At 46.8% G+C, this 15,482-nt stretch overlaps 1 protein-coding gene across 3 annotated transcripts in view; it reads right to left on the bottom strand.

Annotated features, from left to right (window-relative positions):
• EGFR (epidermal growth factor receptor) overlaps positions 1 to 15,482 on the bottom strand; it is a 190,633-nt gene that overhangs the window by 56,327 nt on the left and 118,824 nt on the right. For all 3 annotated transcript variants that reach the window (XM_060020118.1, XM_060020115.1, XM_060020116.1), the window contains exons 2-4: positions 6,198 to 6,349; positions 4,913 to 5,096; positions 1,669 to 1,803 (exon numbers count right to left, since the gene is read on the bottom strand). In XM_060020118.1, the coding sequence (XP_059876101.1) occupies positions 1,669 to 1,803; positions 4,913 to 5,096; positions 6,198 to 6,278 (400 nt within the window). In that variant the 5' untranslated portion in view covers positions 6,279 to 6,349. The remainder of the gene's footprint in view (positions 1 to 1,668; positions 1,804 to 4,912; positions 5,097 to 6,197; positions 6,350 to 15,482) is intronic.

Here is a 15,482-nt window from a genome sequence, read left to right as displayed (position 1 = left end):
GCGCAGCAACGAAGACCCAAAGCAGCCAAAAATAGATAAATAAATTTAAAAAAAAAGAGAAAAACCTGAAAAAAAAAGTAAATATCTTTCTACCTAACATGAATTTTTAATGGCATGGCTGAACCACAATTTATTTAACCAATCTCTTCTTTTTAAATACATAAGTTGCTCTCAAAATTTATTATAAACAAGGCCTGCGTACCGAAAAAAGAAAAAAAGGTTAAGATGGGGACTCCCCTGGTGGCACAGAGGTAAAGAACCTGCCTTCCAATGCAGAGGACGTGGGTTCTACTCCTGGTCAGAGAGCTAGATCCTACATGCATGCCGCAACTAAGAGTTCACATGACACAACTAAGGAGCCTGTGAGCCGCAACTAAGGAGCACACGTGTCACAACTGAAGGAGCCAGTGAGCCGCAACTAAGGAGCCCACCTGCCACGACTAAGACCAGCACAACCAAGATAAATAAATAAAATACAGAATATTAAAGAAAAAAAGTTCACCACAAAAATACACAAAAGGAAAAAAGGTCCTTATTTTTAAAAAATGATGATTAAGATGGTAAATTTTATGTTAAGGGTATTTTATCATAATCAATCAATCAAATCAAAGAAAAAACAAAGCAGCTCCAGTTGATTTTTTTTTTTTTTTTTTTGCGGTACGCGGGCCTCTCACCGTTGCGGCCTCTCCCGTTGCGGAGCACAGGCTCCGGACGCGCAGGCTCAGCGGCCATGGCTCACGGGCCCAGCCGCTCTGCGGCACGTGGGATCTTCCCGGACTGGGGCACGAACCCGTGTCCCCTGCATCGGCAGGCGGACTCTCAACCACTGCGCCACCAGGGAAGCCCTCCAGTTGATTTTTAAGATCCGTATCATCTCCAAATTCTGAGACCAAAAAAACCCCCAAAAACCCCCAAAAAGCAAAAACAAACACCCATGCATCCACTGCATAGTTATAGAGAAACAGAAACAGGAAACGACGATGGCTTCTTATTTTCAAGACCGAAAGGTCAGCGAGATCAGGAAGGCAGCCGGCTAAGCGGAGCTTAGAGTCCTCGGAGTTTCCCACTGCCAACAGCGCTAATGGGGCAGCCCTGGCCTGCAGCCTGGCCCTGGCCAGCCTCTCCCCTGCATGGGCTGCTTTACTGATGAATGGCAGGGACTAGGTAACGGGCACTAAATATGGACAAACTCGTCACCGTACGCTCCCCAATTTTGCTGCAGGGCTCCATGTAGGAGTGCCCAGGCCCGGCAGCAGGAGGACAGAGCTCAGCCCCAAAGCTTCCAGAGGGCCTGGAGCTACTTTGAGTCTCAGCAGCAAGTCAGAAGCTCACAAAAGCCTAGGCAGTCTCCTCACACAAGACGTGAGAAGCCCCCTCGCCAGGGGTGACAGGCCGGGCTCTTCTCAATGCCCCATGAGGGCTTAGCTGTCCTGGGGTGGGAGTGGGGGCGGGTGATCTGCCAGCAGGGGAGGTGTCACCATGAAAAACAGGTTTTTTTCCCCTCCGTCTTCTAGTGAGCATATAATCTGTTTACTACCAATATTTACTTTTGTATTAGATTATTGTAACGTAATGTTAACTCTGCTTTCCTGATCCCCACCCCAGCTCCACAGCTCTGCCCACCTTAAGAGCTGCAGGCTGGGGGCAGGGGTCATGTGGAACACTTACATCTGCTCAGCTGGCTCTGAAATTCAATCGACATATTGCTTAGAAAGTCGGCGTTGACGATGTCCCTCCACTGGACGGTGTCCATGTTGCAGAGGACAGGGTTGTTGCTGAATCGCACGGCGCCTTGCAGGATCTCTGCGTGAGAAAGGAACCACCGTGAACAAACGCGCTATCTCTCCTAAATTCTCCTGAAGTATGCACGCGTTTCTTCACGTTTTGCCTTCTGCTAAAAGACGGCAACCTGCAAACGAGACTCCCCTTGGAACTTCACCGGAGGCAGCGGAAAATAACCTGATGGACTCCTCTGTGGAAGAGTCAGGGTTCCCCTGCCCTGGGTCTTTGAACCGTGAATGATCAGAATTTCGAAATATGGGGAGGAAAGAAGATAATGCTTTAGTCACTTAGCGTAAACGACAAGTGTACCGTGAGTCGGTGGTTCCCGGGGAGGTTGGTCTGGGCTGGACCGGAATGACTGTGTGATGACGATGTGAAAGGGCAGAACTGGAATGACCGTGTGATGACGATGTGAAATGGCAGATGCAACAGGAAGGGCGGGTGGAAGGGAGGATGCTGTGAGGGGCTTTGGCAGTATTTCATTGGAGAAAAGGGGGTGGGAGTGAGGTGCAGCAGAAGGGTGTGTACGTGTGAGGAAGAGACAGGACGGGCGCCGGGAATGCCAAGATGCAAACCTGTTCAACTGTTCAAAGGAAGAGCTGGGAGGACATGAAAAATCAGGGGTGATATGAAAAGTCAAGCCTGAGCACAGGACAAGTGTTTTATCCATGACATTTGTGTTTATTTCCTGAATGACTTGTGTACACAGAGCACAGCACCAAGAGCTGCGGGGTCAGCGGAGATGAGTGATTTCTGTTGGTCCCTTTCTAAGAAGCGACATGCGTGGGAGACACAGTTAATGACCTCAGGTCCACAGCGGACCACGACTCACAACAGGGGCCAGTTGGGCTATATGCATGACCTGAGCTAATCCTCACACGGTTCTCTGGCTGTGACTCAAATCTAGATACATAGGTAAATGCCCAGCAACCCACAGCGGGAAAAGGACGTGGCAGAGGAAGGGTTCTCCCTGGGAAGCTCTCTGAGGCTGATGGAAAGAATGACATTTCCTGAAGGCTGACGGCGGCAGCACGTGGAGGAACCTGAGGGAGGGCGGGCGCTGCGGGCTCCAGTGGACATACAACCGCAGCACAGGCCCCGAGGGCTCAGGGGGGCGGTTCCTTCGGCAGACAGGGGTGGGGTGTGGGGTGTGGTGGGGGTGTGGGGGTGTGGTGGGGTGTGGTGGGGGTGTGGTGGTGGGTGGGGGTGGGGGGGTGGGGGTGGGGCGGGGGCTACAGAGGCAGGCTGGGGGGTCGGAAAGGGAGCTTTGGATGCGAAGTCAGAGACGGCAGCAGGACAACCAAGTGAAAACGTTCACCAGGAGGGAGCCAGAGTCAAGGGATAAACTGATGAGAGGTCAGCACTGGAGACGCAGAAGAGAGACGTCAGGGCAGCGGGACCCTCGGGACGACAGATCAGGGGCCAGGAGAGCGCCAGCGGGGAGGCCGAGGGCCCGACAGAAGCCGCGGGCAGCGTGGCGAGGACCAGAGGCCCGCGTTACTTATCAATAACAGTGTGTAATTCTCGTCCAGTAACCCACATTAGAGGATTATTTAATAACATGAAATAATCGGGATTGATACTACCCCAATACCCACAACGGAAATAATACCAGGCGAAGAAACGTCTGCCCAGCGCTTTATCTGGAGTAATTCACTTAGTCTTCTCAGCCACCCTCGGAAGTCTGTCACCATCGTTCATCCCCCTTTTTTTTTTTTTGCTATATGCGGGCCTCTCACTGTTGTGGCCTCTCCCATTGCGGAGCACAGGCTCCGGATGCACAGGCTCAGCGGCCATGGCTCACGGGCCCAGCCGCTCCGCGGCATGTGGGGTCTTCCCGGACCGGGGCACGAACCCGCGTCCCCTGCATCAGCAGGCAGACTCTCAACCACTGCGCCACCAGGGAAGCCCCATCCCCATTTTTGAAGACACAGAGAACACGCTCCCGGGTGCCTGGCTGGTGAGCAATGGAGCCGGGGCTGGAACCCGCCAGTCCGCTCCCACCCACCTCTGCCTGTCGCCACGAGACAGCGACAGCATGAGGCAAGATGGGCATCCAGGCAGGCGGAGCACAACCGAGCACGGACAGCACAACCCAGCGCCAGAGCTGCGCCCAGCAGGCGAGGGTGTGGGAAGCCCTAAGGCCGCCTCCTGAATGCAGAGCCCAGGAGGCAACCTGGACAGCAGACGTCAGGCTCCGTGGGGCTTGGACACTCAGCCATCCCAGCACCGCGGCCTGGGACCAGGCCCCTCCCTGCCCAGCACCCTCACTCTGTCGTGCATCCTCTGCTCTCATCCCCCATTTGGGGTTGGCCCCCCAGCTCGTCAGAGCTGCGTGGAAGATGCGAAGGCAAGGGCTCTGGGGGCACAGACTGGGTGGCCATCGCCGGCCGTCCTTTCGCTCATGTGGGACTTCAGGAGGGTTACTTTGCCACCATTTCTTTACCTGGAAAGTGGTAGAGCCACCACTGGCTTTCAAGGAAGGCCGTGGGCATGAAGTGAAGTTACCAATTTAACACAGCTGGCACTGCACCTGCTGCGTGGTGAGGGCACGATCACTGTTACCCTCAATTTTTAAAAATCAACTTGACGTCTTTTCTTCATCTTCTGTAGTTTCCTCTCACAGAACTCACACAAGTGCCCTACTCACGAGAATTCAAACTTCTCCTGTAATACCTTTATTCCCTATCCTTAACTTAAAAATGGCTTTCTGGATATCAGCATTAATTTGGAAAACGTCTCAAATAAGGGTTGATTTTTTTAATGTATGTCCCTTATACCTGAGGTCCAGGTAGTAAGACTGGCAGACTACCTAAGCATTCCAGCTCCGGTCACCTGGTCATACTCTTTTTTCCGGAACCTTTACCACTTTTTACGAACTCCCTGGATACTTTTCCACGAACCAGGGAGAACTGGTACTTGGCTTAAATCTTCCCTTCCCACCCCACCATCTACTATCTTCTTAGCGACTTCTACCTGCTGTATCTTGCACATGGCTGGCACGCAAATACATCTGTGTCTGATGAATAAATGTCTTCTCTGAATGGAATTCAGAAAAGCACCAAGTCTGCTGAGTACCATCCGAGGTCACTCTCTGCATTTATAGCTTCCCCATTCCCTGGCCTCTCACCCTGTAAGTTTCTCATGGGCAACTCCCTCAGTCCCGTTTTATTTGCACCGTAGTTGGATAAGACCGCTAAGGCATGGGTGTTTTCATAGAGCACATTTCCTCTGATGATCTGCAGCTTTTCCAAAGGAATCGTCTCCACTGTGTTGAGGGCAATGAGTACATAGCCAGCAACCTCCTGGATGGTCTAAGGAGATAAAACATAAACATATTATTTCTCTTTTGAGGAACTCACAAATGCAAGATCTGAAACGGGTCCAGAGAGCCCAGGACACCGAGCTGAACAGGAGTGTTTGACAGATGCAAAGCAGGCAGGTGATTACCACTGGATCCCATGGGAGGTGACAGAATTTACAATGATTCCTGCGTTTTTTTGGTTTGTTTTTGTTTGTTTTTTTTACTATACGCAGGCCTCTCACTGTTGTGGCCTCTCCCGTTGCGGAGCACAGGCTCCAGACGCGCAGGCTCAGTGGCCATAGCTCACGGGCCCAGCCACTCCGCAGCATGTGGGATCTTCCTGGACCGGGGCACGAACCCGTGTCCCCTGCATCGGCAGGCAGACTCTCAACCACTGCGCCACCAGGGAAGCCCTGATTCCTGCATTTTTGCCTTTTGAGCTTGATAACAGTAACAAAGGACCATGTGTATTACTTAGGAATGCTGTGACTTTCATTTTGCTTGCTGTTCAACACACTGAGATGAAAATGGAAATGTTTTATTAATTTATTTTCTATCTGTCTTGCAGGTTTTCCTATTAAAAAAAACCAAACAAACCCAGAAGAAAACCAATCAAATCCTAAGTTTACACCAAACTCAGAAGCCTTCAGGGCTGATTCCCATTGGCTCGTTAGAGCCTACTGTGAAACATTTGGGAATTTTGTGAATGAGTTGTTAAACTCTTGGTAGCTGGAAATCAACCATGGTGGGGGTATTTATACCCAGGAAATAGACAAATGCTACAAAGCAGGAGTTTTTTCCTTTTTTTTTTCTTTTTTTAAAAGAGCCAGTATGTCAGGATACCATGGTTGAAGTGATGGTTAAAAGATTAGTGTCCACGATGATCACTGAATGCCAGACCAGTCTGTTTCTCTTTGTTGTTCTTTTACAGCTATAACTTGACACTAGCTGGTAAAGTGGCCTTTTCATAAAACTTGCATGTGTAGGTCCCTAGGACTTATAATTGCCACAGCAAAAGTAAATACACTGCCAGTTAAATTCTGCCAAGGCCTTTATCTACTTATATTTACTTCTACTATATTTGGGTAAGAATCAAATTCATTGAACTAACCTTTAGGAAAGAAAGGTTGTAACTACTTTGCATGTAGGTAATTTCCAAATTCCCAAGGACCACCTCACAGTTATTGAACATCCTCTGGAGGCTGAGAAAGTGGTCTTCAAAAGTGCCCAACTGGGTGAGCTTGTTACTTGTCCCTTGGCAAACTGGAAACAAGAGGAAAAAAGGTATCACATGAAATGCCAAGTAGAAGAGCAAAACTAAAGTAAAACGATATTCACGATCTTCAACTAACTGCACACTTCAGTGACTTACGACATATTCTGATCGAAGGCCACTCAGGACAAATGTGACAAAAAATGTTTAAAAGTTTACATAAGGTGCAGTTCATAATAAGGACTAGTTCATCTCTATAATGCGTGGAATTGTTTAAAACTGTTAAAAGTTCAAGGGGCAATAGATGGGAATTCTGTGAAAATCTTTAAGATAAAACAGTCTATAAGAGCTTTAGTAAACAAAAAATATATCATAATATGCAACTCAGCATTACAATGATGAGTTAACAACTATATAATGAACTTTTTACTTTGCAGAAAATTGCATGTCACATTATTGCGTGCTCAAAGAATATTTACAAACGTATTTTCTGACCATAACATTGTACAACCTAAAATCAATGACAAGAGTGTAAACTGAAACCCACTGGCTGGAGATGAAAGATATTCTAAACGAATGCACCAAAGAATGAAATCAAATATTATATAACATTTAGAAAATGACGACATGAAAACATATATTTAAAAAACACACTCAGCTACTAAGAAACCACACGCCTTTGTGTTTGCCTACACTCCAAGGAGCCCACCCACCCAGGCGCAGGTACGAGGGTTTTGCATCCCCTGCCGGGATGTGGCCTTGGCACGGTTAACTCCCTGACGTTTCCAGGTATCAAACTTAATATAGGAAAACATTTTAAATTAGGGGACAAAGTTAGACTATGAAAATACGTTTGGTAGTCTATCTTTAAAAGCAAAGGAGAGGATTATAATAAAGCCGTGTTTATAAACCTAGCTCTTTGAACAACATGTACAGGCAAGCAAAAGAAAACACAGAGGTTCGGGCCTTTTGAAGCAGGGAGCTGTTAAGGGACTGTACTTTGAACCCAAATTATCGTAAGTGAAGAAATAGGGCCCCTGGCTTTGGAAGTTAGATTCAGACCAGGCCAGGCTCTTCCACGGATGCAACCTGCAACCAGGTGGTCGAGAACAACACCAAGGCCAGAGTCAATATGCAGGGACTCCCTTCAGGAACTCTCCTCAAGTCTTCATTCCTCTTTGATAGGTCCTTCGTCCCCTCCCCACAGAAGTGTTCCGAAGAGCATCACCGTCCGCTCTTGCATTTTAGTGCCACGGCAGCGAGCCCGTGTTCAGATACCACACAATCAATGCAAAGCATTTACACCAACAGTAAATATGAAGCAACCCTTACTTCCTCTTTAACTGTGTGGGGATTTCCCTCTTTTCCCCTTCTGTGGTCTCATTCAAATCTGGTGGTAGAGAGAACGTTCACACGGGAACTGCGACGGCCCACAAGACAGAGCCCCCCGGCAGTGGCCCCAGGGCACAGTGATTCCATCACTCTTCCAACCATAACACGGGATGGACCCAACACCCCTGGCTGCTTTCCGCCAAGAGTGTGGACCGCTCTGATGGGAACCTCAAGTTGGAACCGCTGTACACAGTTGGCTGCAATGCACGTGGATGGGGCCAGACTGATTTCCCAATTCTAAGGACCTTAAAGATGCCACCACCAACGGAAGTACAGGGTTTTGATGATAAAGGGTGACCTTTCTGTCGGCACACCTTGGAACAAAAGCTGCCTTCCAGCTGACAGACCATGGTCTCTAAATTTCAGCCTAACTGGTCAGCTCTGGTCTAGGGAGCCCCAAGTATCCATCATGCCCTTCACACCAGCCAGGTGACCAGTATTGACTAGAACTGGGTGTTGGAGCGCATTTCTGAAGCGTTTCTTCTGTACACGGAAGGATGAAAACAATCCCATCTACTTTCATTTTAAAGGATCAGGGGTACTAGCTTGTAAATTTCTCTTTGCTGAACCAAAGAATTTTTATTATTAAATCACGCAAAAGTGACTTTCATCAGTAGAAAAGGAAAACGTGCCATGTCAGTTTAGCCTGTTATAGAAGAAAATAATTGCAAGAAGACTGTAATTGTGTTGTCATTCACTCATTCAAAAAGTGCTGAACGAGTATTTATTTGATGAATACCTACCATGACCCTTCACTGTTTACAATTAGTATGAATTACTTTTACATTCATAAAAGATCCTGTATCTGGAAGATAATAGCAACATTACACATTATGGATAGGAAGGTTAATCTGTAAAACATTCTGAGAAGCAACTGGACAACCTGTGTAAACAAATAAATATGCTTAAATTCCATGTCATGATGTTCCACTTTGGAAAACCTATTTTGAGGAAATAGACCTAAACTGTCAGGCAAGATGTTGATTTATTTTTTGATAATGGCAAAAAATGGTCCAACCGTCCAACATGTTTGTCCTTGAGAAAAAGCAGTTGACACCTATTTGATTCAGCGTAAGGCAAGTCCATCTTGAGTTCTGTTCTGGGGTTAATTACTAAAGTATCAAAAGAAAATTTTACAAGGCTGTTTCTTCTGAGGCCTCCCCTGTCATGTGCCCAGAAGGAGACAGCAAATCTAGGGTGAGGATGGGAATGGCCTGGCCTAGGTTTCTTGACTGAACAAAGTATAATCTTGGCTCCGTCTTTATACCAAATATCTCATGTTATGTAATATAAAGCAGTGAGAAAATTTCAATGTGAGAATATTGAATCAGTCATATTAAAAAGTAAAAATCACTAACTAGTGAGGCAGATTTAAGACAAAACTGCAAGAGTGAGAGCGCTTAGCTCAGCCGGGAGGAAGTTTCTTGGTCAGCCCTTCATCCTTATGCAACACTGAACGACTTCCCCGAGCTCTACGCCACGCTTTCCTCAAGTACTGACTTGGTGAAAACAATTCTGGCCTCCCAGAATGGTTCTGAGGATGGAATGAACACAAAAGCTTCAACTTTCTTTTGCTACAGCTAACTACTGGGAACTGTGACGGTTGTTTGACATAAGGTGCCTCTGGACAGACGTTGGGGGCCCCTGTGGACGTGTCCTTGTCCTAAGGTGCTGTCTGAACTGGGCATGTTTGAATCTGCCGATTGGCTTACTCAAATACTGGGCATTAAACAGAGTTACTTTATTCTTCGTCTGAAGGATATTTATCCAATCATAAGAAGAAAGAAAAAGAAATACATTGTACTTTAAGAATTTCATTAAAATATGCATTTAGGCATATTTAAGCAATTGATTCAAATAGAAATTTAATATGACCTTAGGGCTATGAAGTTGAAAACCAGACAATTAAAAGTGTTTGTGTCAAGCTCCGTACAGCATACTAGGGATTTGCTCTCCCTCCTGCAAATGTGAAGACAAATCCTACTGAACCAAGAACAGTAGGGCCCTGCAAAGCACTTAGCTTTTCACCTTCACAGTTTATTACGATGATTCATAAACGGACAGAAGAGCTAAAAGAATTGTACTGTGAACATCCTTAAAGTAGCATTTTACTACGTTTACTTTATCACGTAGCTATCCATCTTATTTTTTGGATGCATTTTAAAGTAAGGTACAGATGTCGGTACCCTTCACCCTGACATGCCACTGGTTACAGTTCAACATGAGTGGACAGCTGTTGTCGAGGTAATATCACAAACAGTGAGATAATCAGTCGTAAGTGTAGCATTGATGAGTTTCAACAAATGCATGCACCCGTGTAACCTGTTACCCCTGGAACATCACGGTTACCCTAGGAGCTCCCTCACAGCCCTGCCCCAACAATCCCTGCCCCAGACACCACACACCGTGATCTGTTTTCACTTAGAATAGTTCTGCCTGTTTGGGGACCTCGTTCTCCTGGAATCACGCTGCACCGTCCTTTGGTGTCAGGTCCCCTGCACAGCAGGCGTTTCTGAGATTCATCCTGGTGCCGGGCTTCACGTGGCTTCCAGGGAGTCTTACGGGAAGTTATCTGCGTATTACACTCGGACACTGAGAGCTGATCCAGAGTCAGGCTGTTCGTTTTCTCAAGAACCCCCCAAACTATCTTAACTGAAAATAAAACAATCTGCCTCCTTTAAGTCTTGAGATACCCCTGATGTGAGGGGGAGAGCCTGTGGCTTTCCTGTGTCAGTGTGGGAGTGGGCCCTTCTCTTTGCCCACAAGCCCGGGCAAATGTGTATGGCTGATTAAGACACAACATGAAAACAGGTTTCTCCAGATCTCTCCAAATCCACTTAGACGCTTGGGGAATTGCCTAAGTAAACTCATAATTGGTTTAATTTGTTTTCTCTACACTTCAACTGCAACCAAAGTCACTGGGCTGTTGCCAATCTATCCCCTTCTCCGAACTTGTCTGTTTTTACTGTTACCCCGTTTTCCACAGAGCACCTCATTTTGAAGCAGAAATCACATTGCACTGCTCTTGGTTTGCACGATCCAGGTTTCCCAGTATCATCAGAACACGGGACGGGCCCCTGCCCGCGGCCTCCCCACATCCTCTCAGGCTCCCTCCCCCGTCCACCGGCCCAGCCACGTATGTTCTCCCCCGACACACCCCCCTGCCCCCATTTCTCCCCGGCGCCAGGTTCCTGCTCCCTTCAGGTCTGTTCCATCTGCTTGGAATGCTCTTCCCTTTCTCCCCAGCTCTTTGCATCTTTGTCTCCCTTTTTATCACTGAGATTCCAACTCAATGGACGTGACATCCCTTCAGAAAAGCCTGTCTGGAACCAGAATAGCTGAAGTCCCCACCATTGCATTCTATCACATTTTCCTGATTTTTCTTCTTAGCATTTATCACTACTTAAAATTATTATTTGTTTATGCAAATACACACACAGAATGGGGAGAGGTGGAATATGTACAGATATATCTCATTGGACTGACTGCTGGGATGTGAATACACATGTTGCATTTACATTTTAGACGTGGAAGCAATGGGTCAATGGTGGCCACGTGACCAAAGTCTTGGATGACTTGACACGGGTCCCTCTGCCTCTCCTGTTTCCGTGTGTCTGGTGGTGGTGGAGGAGGACACAGGATGTCTCAGAAGACTGCCAGTCCTCACAACTTCCTGGAGGGTTATCGTAAAATCTTTCTAGGCTAGGTAACATATTTGATTAAGCTTTAAAAGCCAGAGGAAGATTTTGCCCACTTTCATCCTGAAAAGGTTTAAGGAAATCTCAAATAAGATATTTACATAATGGATTTAAAAATAAATAAGGAAAAGATACTCCGAGTTTGCTAGAGGTTTCATCATATCAGGATTTATCATTTCTTTTGCCTTATTGAAACTGTATTATGGTGGCAATTTCAAAACGGGCATGTATATACATTTCAACTATTCAAAAATGCACAGAAATATGACAGGAGGAAAATACACCAAACGCTGTTAACAACAGCCTTTTATGAATAGTGGGATTCTGGGTTTTTCTTATTTCCTCCTTACAGTTTCTCCATTTTTCAAATTTTCTATAGTGACCATATAGTTCTTTATAATAAAACATTATCGAGGAGATCATTTACAAAAATCTGTGTTGAACAAGGCCAAAAGAAGGACATTTATAATAAAATACACTTCATAAAAATGGAGAAATGATTTTCAAAGTTTTGCATGTTAAACGGCTTTATGAAAGCGGTTTAAAAATTAGAAATAGGGGCTTCCACGGTGGCGCAGTGGTTGAGAGTCCACCTGCCGATGCAGGGGATGCGGGTTCGTGCCCTGGTCCGGGAAGATCCCACATGCCGTGGAGCGGCTGGGCCCGTGAGCCATGGCCGCTGAGCCTGCGTGTCCGGAGCCTGTGCTCCGCAACGGGAGAGGCCACAACAGTGAGAGGCCTGCGTAATGCAAAAAAAAAAAAAAAAAAAAAAATTAGAAATAACTGAATGAAGTACTATATATAGAAAGTGTTAGAAAGGCGAGTAAGCTGCAGCTTGAGCACATCAGTGTTGCTCAGAACAGCTGCATACGGCAGCCCCTGGGAGACGCCATGCATCGCACACACATGGTTTCTCCTCAGATGATGACAGAAGTGAAGAGTTCCCAAGTTCCATTTTCTTCCTGATCTATCAATACATTTTTCCATTTCGGGGAGCAGAGAGTAAGTTTATCCCATAGAAAAATGTTATAAATTGTGATTACGGCACCCGACTAGCCTGTGAAACTTATTTAATACACACAACAGTTGGTAGGAAACTAGATCTACGGTTCAGTTATAATGAAATAATTGGGAGAATAGTAAGCGTTAATACAAAACAGTATTTAAGTTTTCACTGTGTGTTTAATCAAAGGTTGTGTGGAAGGGGAAAAGTCTCATTATGATTTTGAAAAAGATGTTTCTTTATTTTCCAACACTTTATATTTTATCAGGAGTTCCTTATTTGATCATATTTGATCTCATAACTAATAAATAGTTCTCAGTTTGTAGGCGTCCAAAGACTGTTGTCAAACTGAATTTCGATCTACATTGCAACTTGCAATATGCACATGTAATACTCAGAAAGTCCTCTTAAATACTTGATGATTTGCCACGTGCACTGTAATACGCCTACTGGACTAAACGTGCCAAGCCTCGGCACATTTGCAAACTCAGGTAGCTCTAATTAAGTTCACAAGCAGAAGACTTTCAAATGACACCTATTTTATTTTTGAGTTGGGGCACAGAATACCCAAACTGGTTGACTTCCTTCCTCCTGATTCTCCTCCTAGCCATGAAAATAAGCCCAAGCCCAGTTTATGACTTTTAAAAAATATACTGAGTTAGGACACCTGTGCATAATATATCCGCTTTCTTGGGAGTTAACTGATGTTTATGAATCCCAGGAAGGCCCGGGAGGGATTGTGGAAGGTTTCCAGTGACAGCATCAAACATCTGCCCTATCACTGTGAAGATGGTGATGTATCATTATGGGATGATCTCCAGCCAGTTATCGCAACCCTCTGGGTCTCGGTGTTCCCGCTGGTTGAAATCAGACCAGCTTGATGCATTTGACAGGGTAGTTGTGGGAAGTAATAAGATCGTGGACATGAACGCGCTTCATAAATCACAAATCTCTCGAAATACAAATCACGTCTGACACTAAGGCTTCACCACAGCAGTCTTCACAGTAGCCAAACCACTGCAGTCTGTTTCTGCCTATGTGTCTTCAAGGATACCAGCAAACCATCCCCCCACTTACCCCCCCAGGATTTCTTTTTTAAATGCACTCCACAGAATTGGATGAGTTGTGTGGAAATTTGGGATGCTTTAAAATTCTGAAGTTAAAGATATCCCTTTTCATTTTTATAGGATGCTGTCCAGAGGATGGTCCTGACAATGGACATGAAAAATCTCGAATCACAGGGCTGACCATCAATTCCATTTTTATAGGTAGTTGAATGGCTGGTAGATCAGAAATGAATTGTACCTATTCTGGAATACCAGGAATGGTTTTGGACCGGAGAAGATTTCAGAAAGCCATACTCATCTTTTATTCATTCAGTCCAATACATCTCTTTGGAGGACTTGGCAACACGTTCTGTCTCTGGTCATCTGTATTTTAAATACATGGACATGTACTGAATGAAAATTCATGGCTGGATGAACGATACATGTCAGATTATCCATCAGAATCTATATCAGGTAACATAGAACTAGACCTCTATGGGACTGGAGTGTTCCTTGATTGAATGGTGAATGTTGAGCAGGGTGCACTGAGGAAAGGACAGAAGGCTGGATTTGGTTTATATATGGAAATATAACACGAGTGACTTTAGTGTGTCTGGCTGTTCCTTTCTAGATATATTGTGAGTAAGCGCCTCCTCCCGACCCGGGTTCTGTTTTTCTAATCTCCTGGCTGGGGACTATTGCTTACTCATGCTCAGGGCTCTCTCTCTGCACACAGGCATACTTCTGAAGTGAGTAACGCCACTTCCCCTCCAAAGGTCCGCTGGCCAGACCACTGCTTGGACGCTTTGCCCGCACAGCGATTTTGGTGCTTCTGACCCATTTCTTCAGAGCCCCGGCGCGTTCTCAGGTGATGACTGCAGCCCGACCGGCGTGGGGCAGCACAGAGTCCACGGTAAGATTAGTACTGGACACTGCACAGTTGCAATGACAGTTTGCAAAGCCCTTCCTCAAGAAGGCGACCGCGGAGACCTGCCTGTCACCTGGACGAGGAAGGGCTAGTTATCCTCTCTCACCGCCGAAGCACCCACTGGAATGGGATGGTCTGCCCATCCGAAAGCTAGGAGACTTGAAAGAGCAGGGAGGGACAGGGGGTGGGGTGGAAAAGGGGACGCGGGTGGTTAGCACAGAGGAAAGCCCAGAGGAGGGCTGGTTAAGGAAGTGGGAAATGTAAAATCCCGGACGGGGTTGGTGTCAAAGACCACTGCTTGAAACCAGGGTCACAACGTGACGCGACGGTTCAGAGCCTGACTTAAGACTGCACGCTGTCCCTCACCACCTCTCACCTCTGACTCGGCCTGACCCTCTTCAGCAGAGACCTGGTGAGCAGAAAGCAGCAGGAAGGTTGTGGCGAGCTCACAATCGGTGTCATTCCCAGCAAGATGGCGCGGAGGTACGGCGGGGCAAGGCTGACACGTCCCCACCCAACTCACATCCCTTCTGCTTTCCATTCTGCTCAGGCCTGCATGACTCCCTCTAATGACAAAGGCTAGGTAACACGCCCCGCAGTCGGAGCTGTCCCCCTGGAACTCATCCCAGCCTGGCCTAGGAGCGCCCTGGCCTGGGGAGCCATCACCTTGGGTGTCGCTGGCCACCGAGTGAGGGTTGGTTCCCTCCTGCTCTGTGGTCTGCACCAGGGCCACGAGGGCTGTTTGTTTTTCTGATCATTCACTTCTTCACCTAAAACCTATCTCATATTTAATAAAATGGTTCTGTAACAGTTGCCAGGAATGAATCCGAAGTGCTCACTGCCGTGAAGAAATGCGTTAGTCCTTTGGGGAGATGACTTTACATATGAAAGAATCACAGGACATCCCACAGCCAAGCGGTGCAGAGCCGCTGAAGGAACCCAGGCCGACAAGAGGAGAAGTCGCCAACCGTGAGCTACCCGGGAACGGTCCTCGCGTTTCTCACCGTCAAGCAAATGAAGCCACGCCACCCCACGTTCCCAGTACAGAGCAGGCTGCCTACACGGGCCAGGTGCTGGGCTTGGTACTTCACTGTACCCAGTCACACAATCTGCTAC

This window comes from Delphinus delphis, chromosome 9 (genome assembly GCF_949987515.2).
Source record: "Delphinus delphis chromosome 9, mDelDel1.2, whole genome shotgun sequence".
Classification (NCBI taxonomy): Eukaryota; Metazoa; Chordata; class Mammalia; order Artiodactyla; family Delphinidae; genus Delphinus; species Delphinus delphis.
The sequence above is the reverse complement of the archived record's forward strand: the minus strand, read 5'-3'. Positions and strand labels throughout refer to the sequence as shown.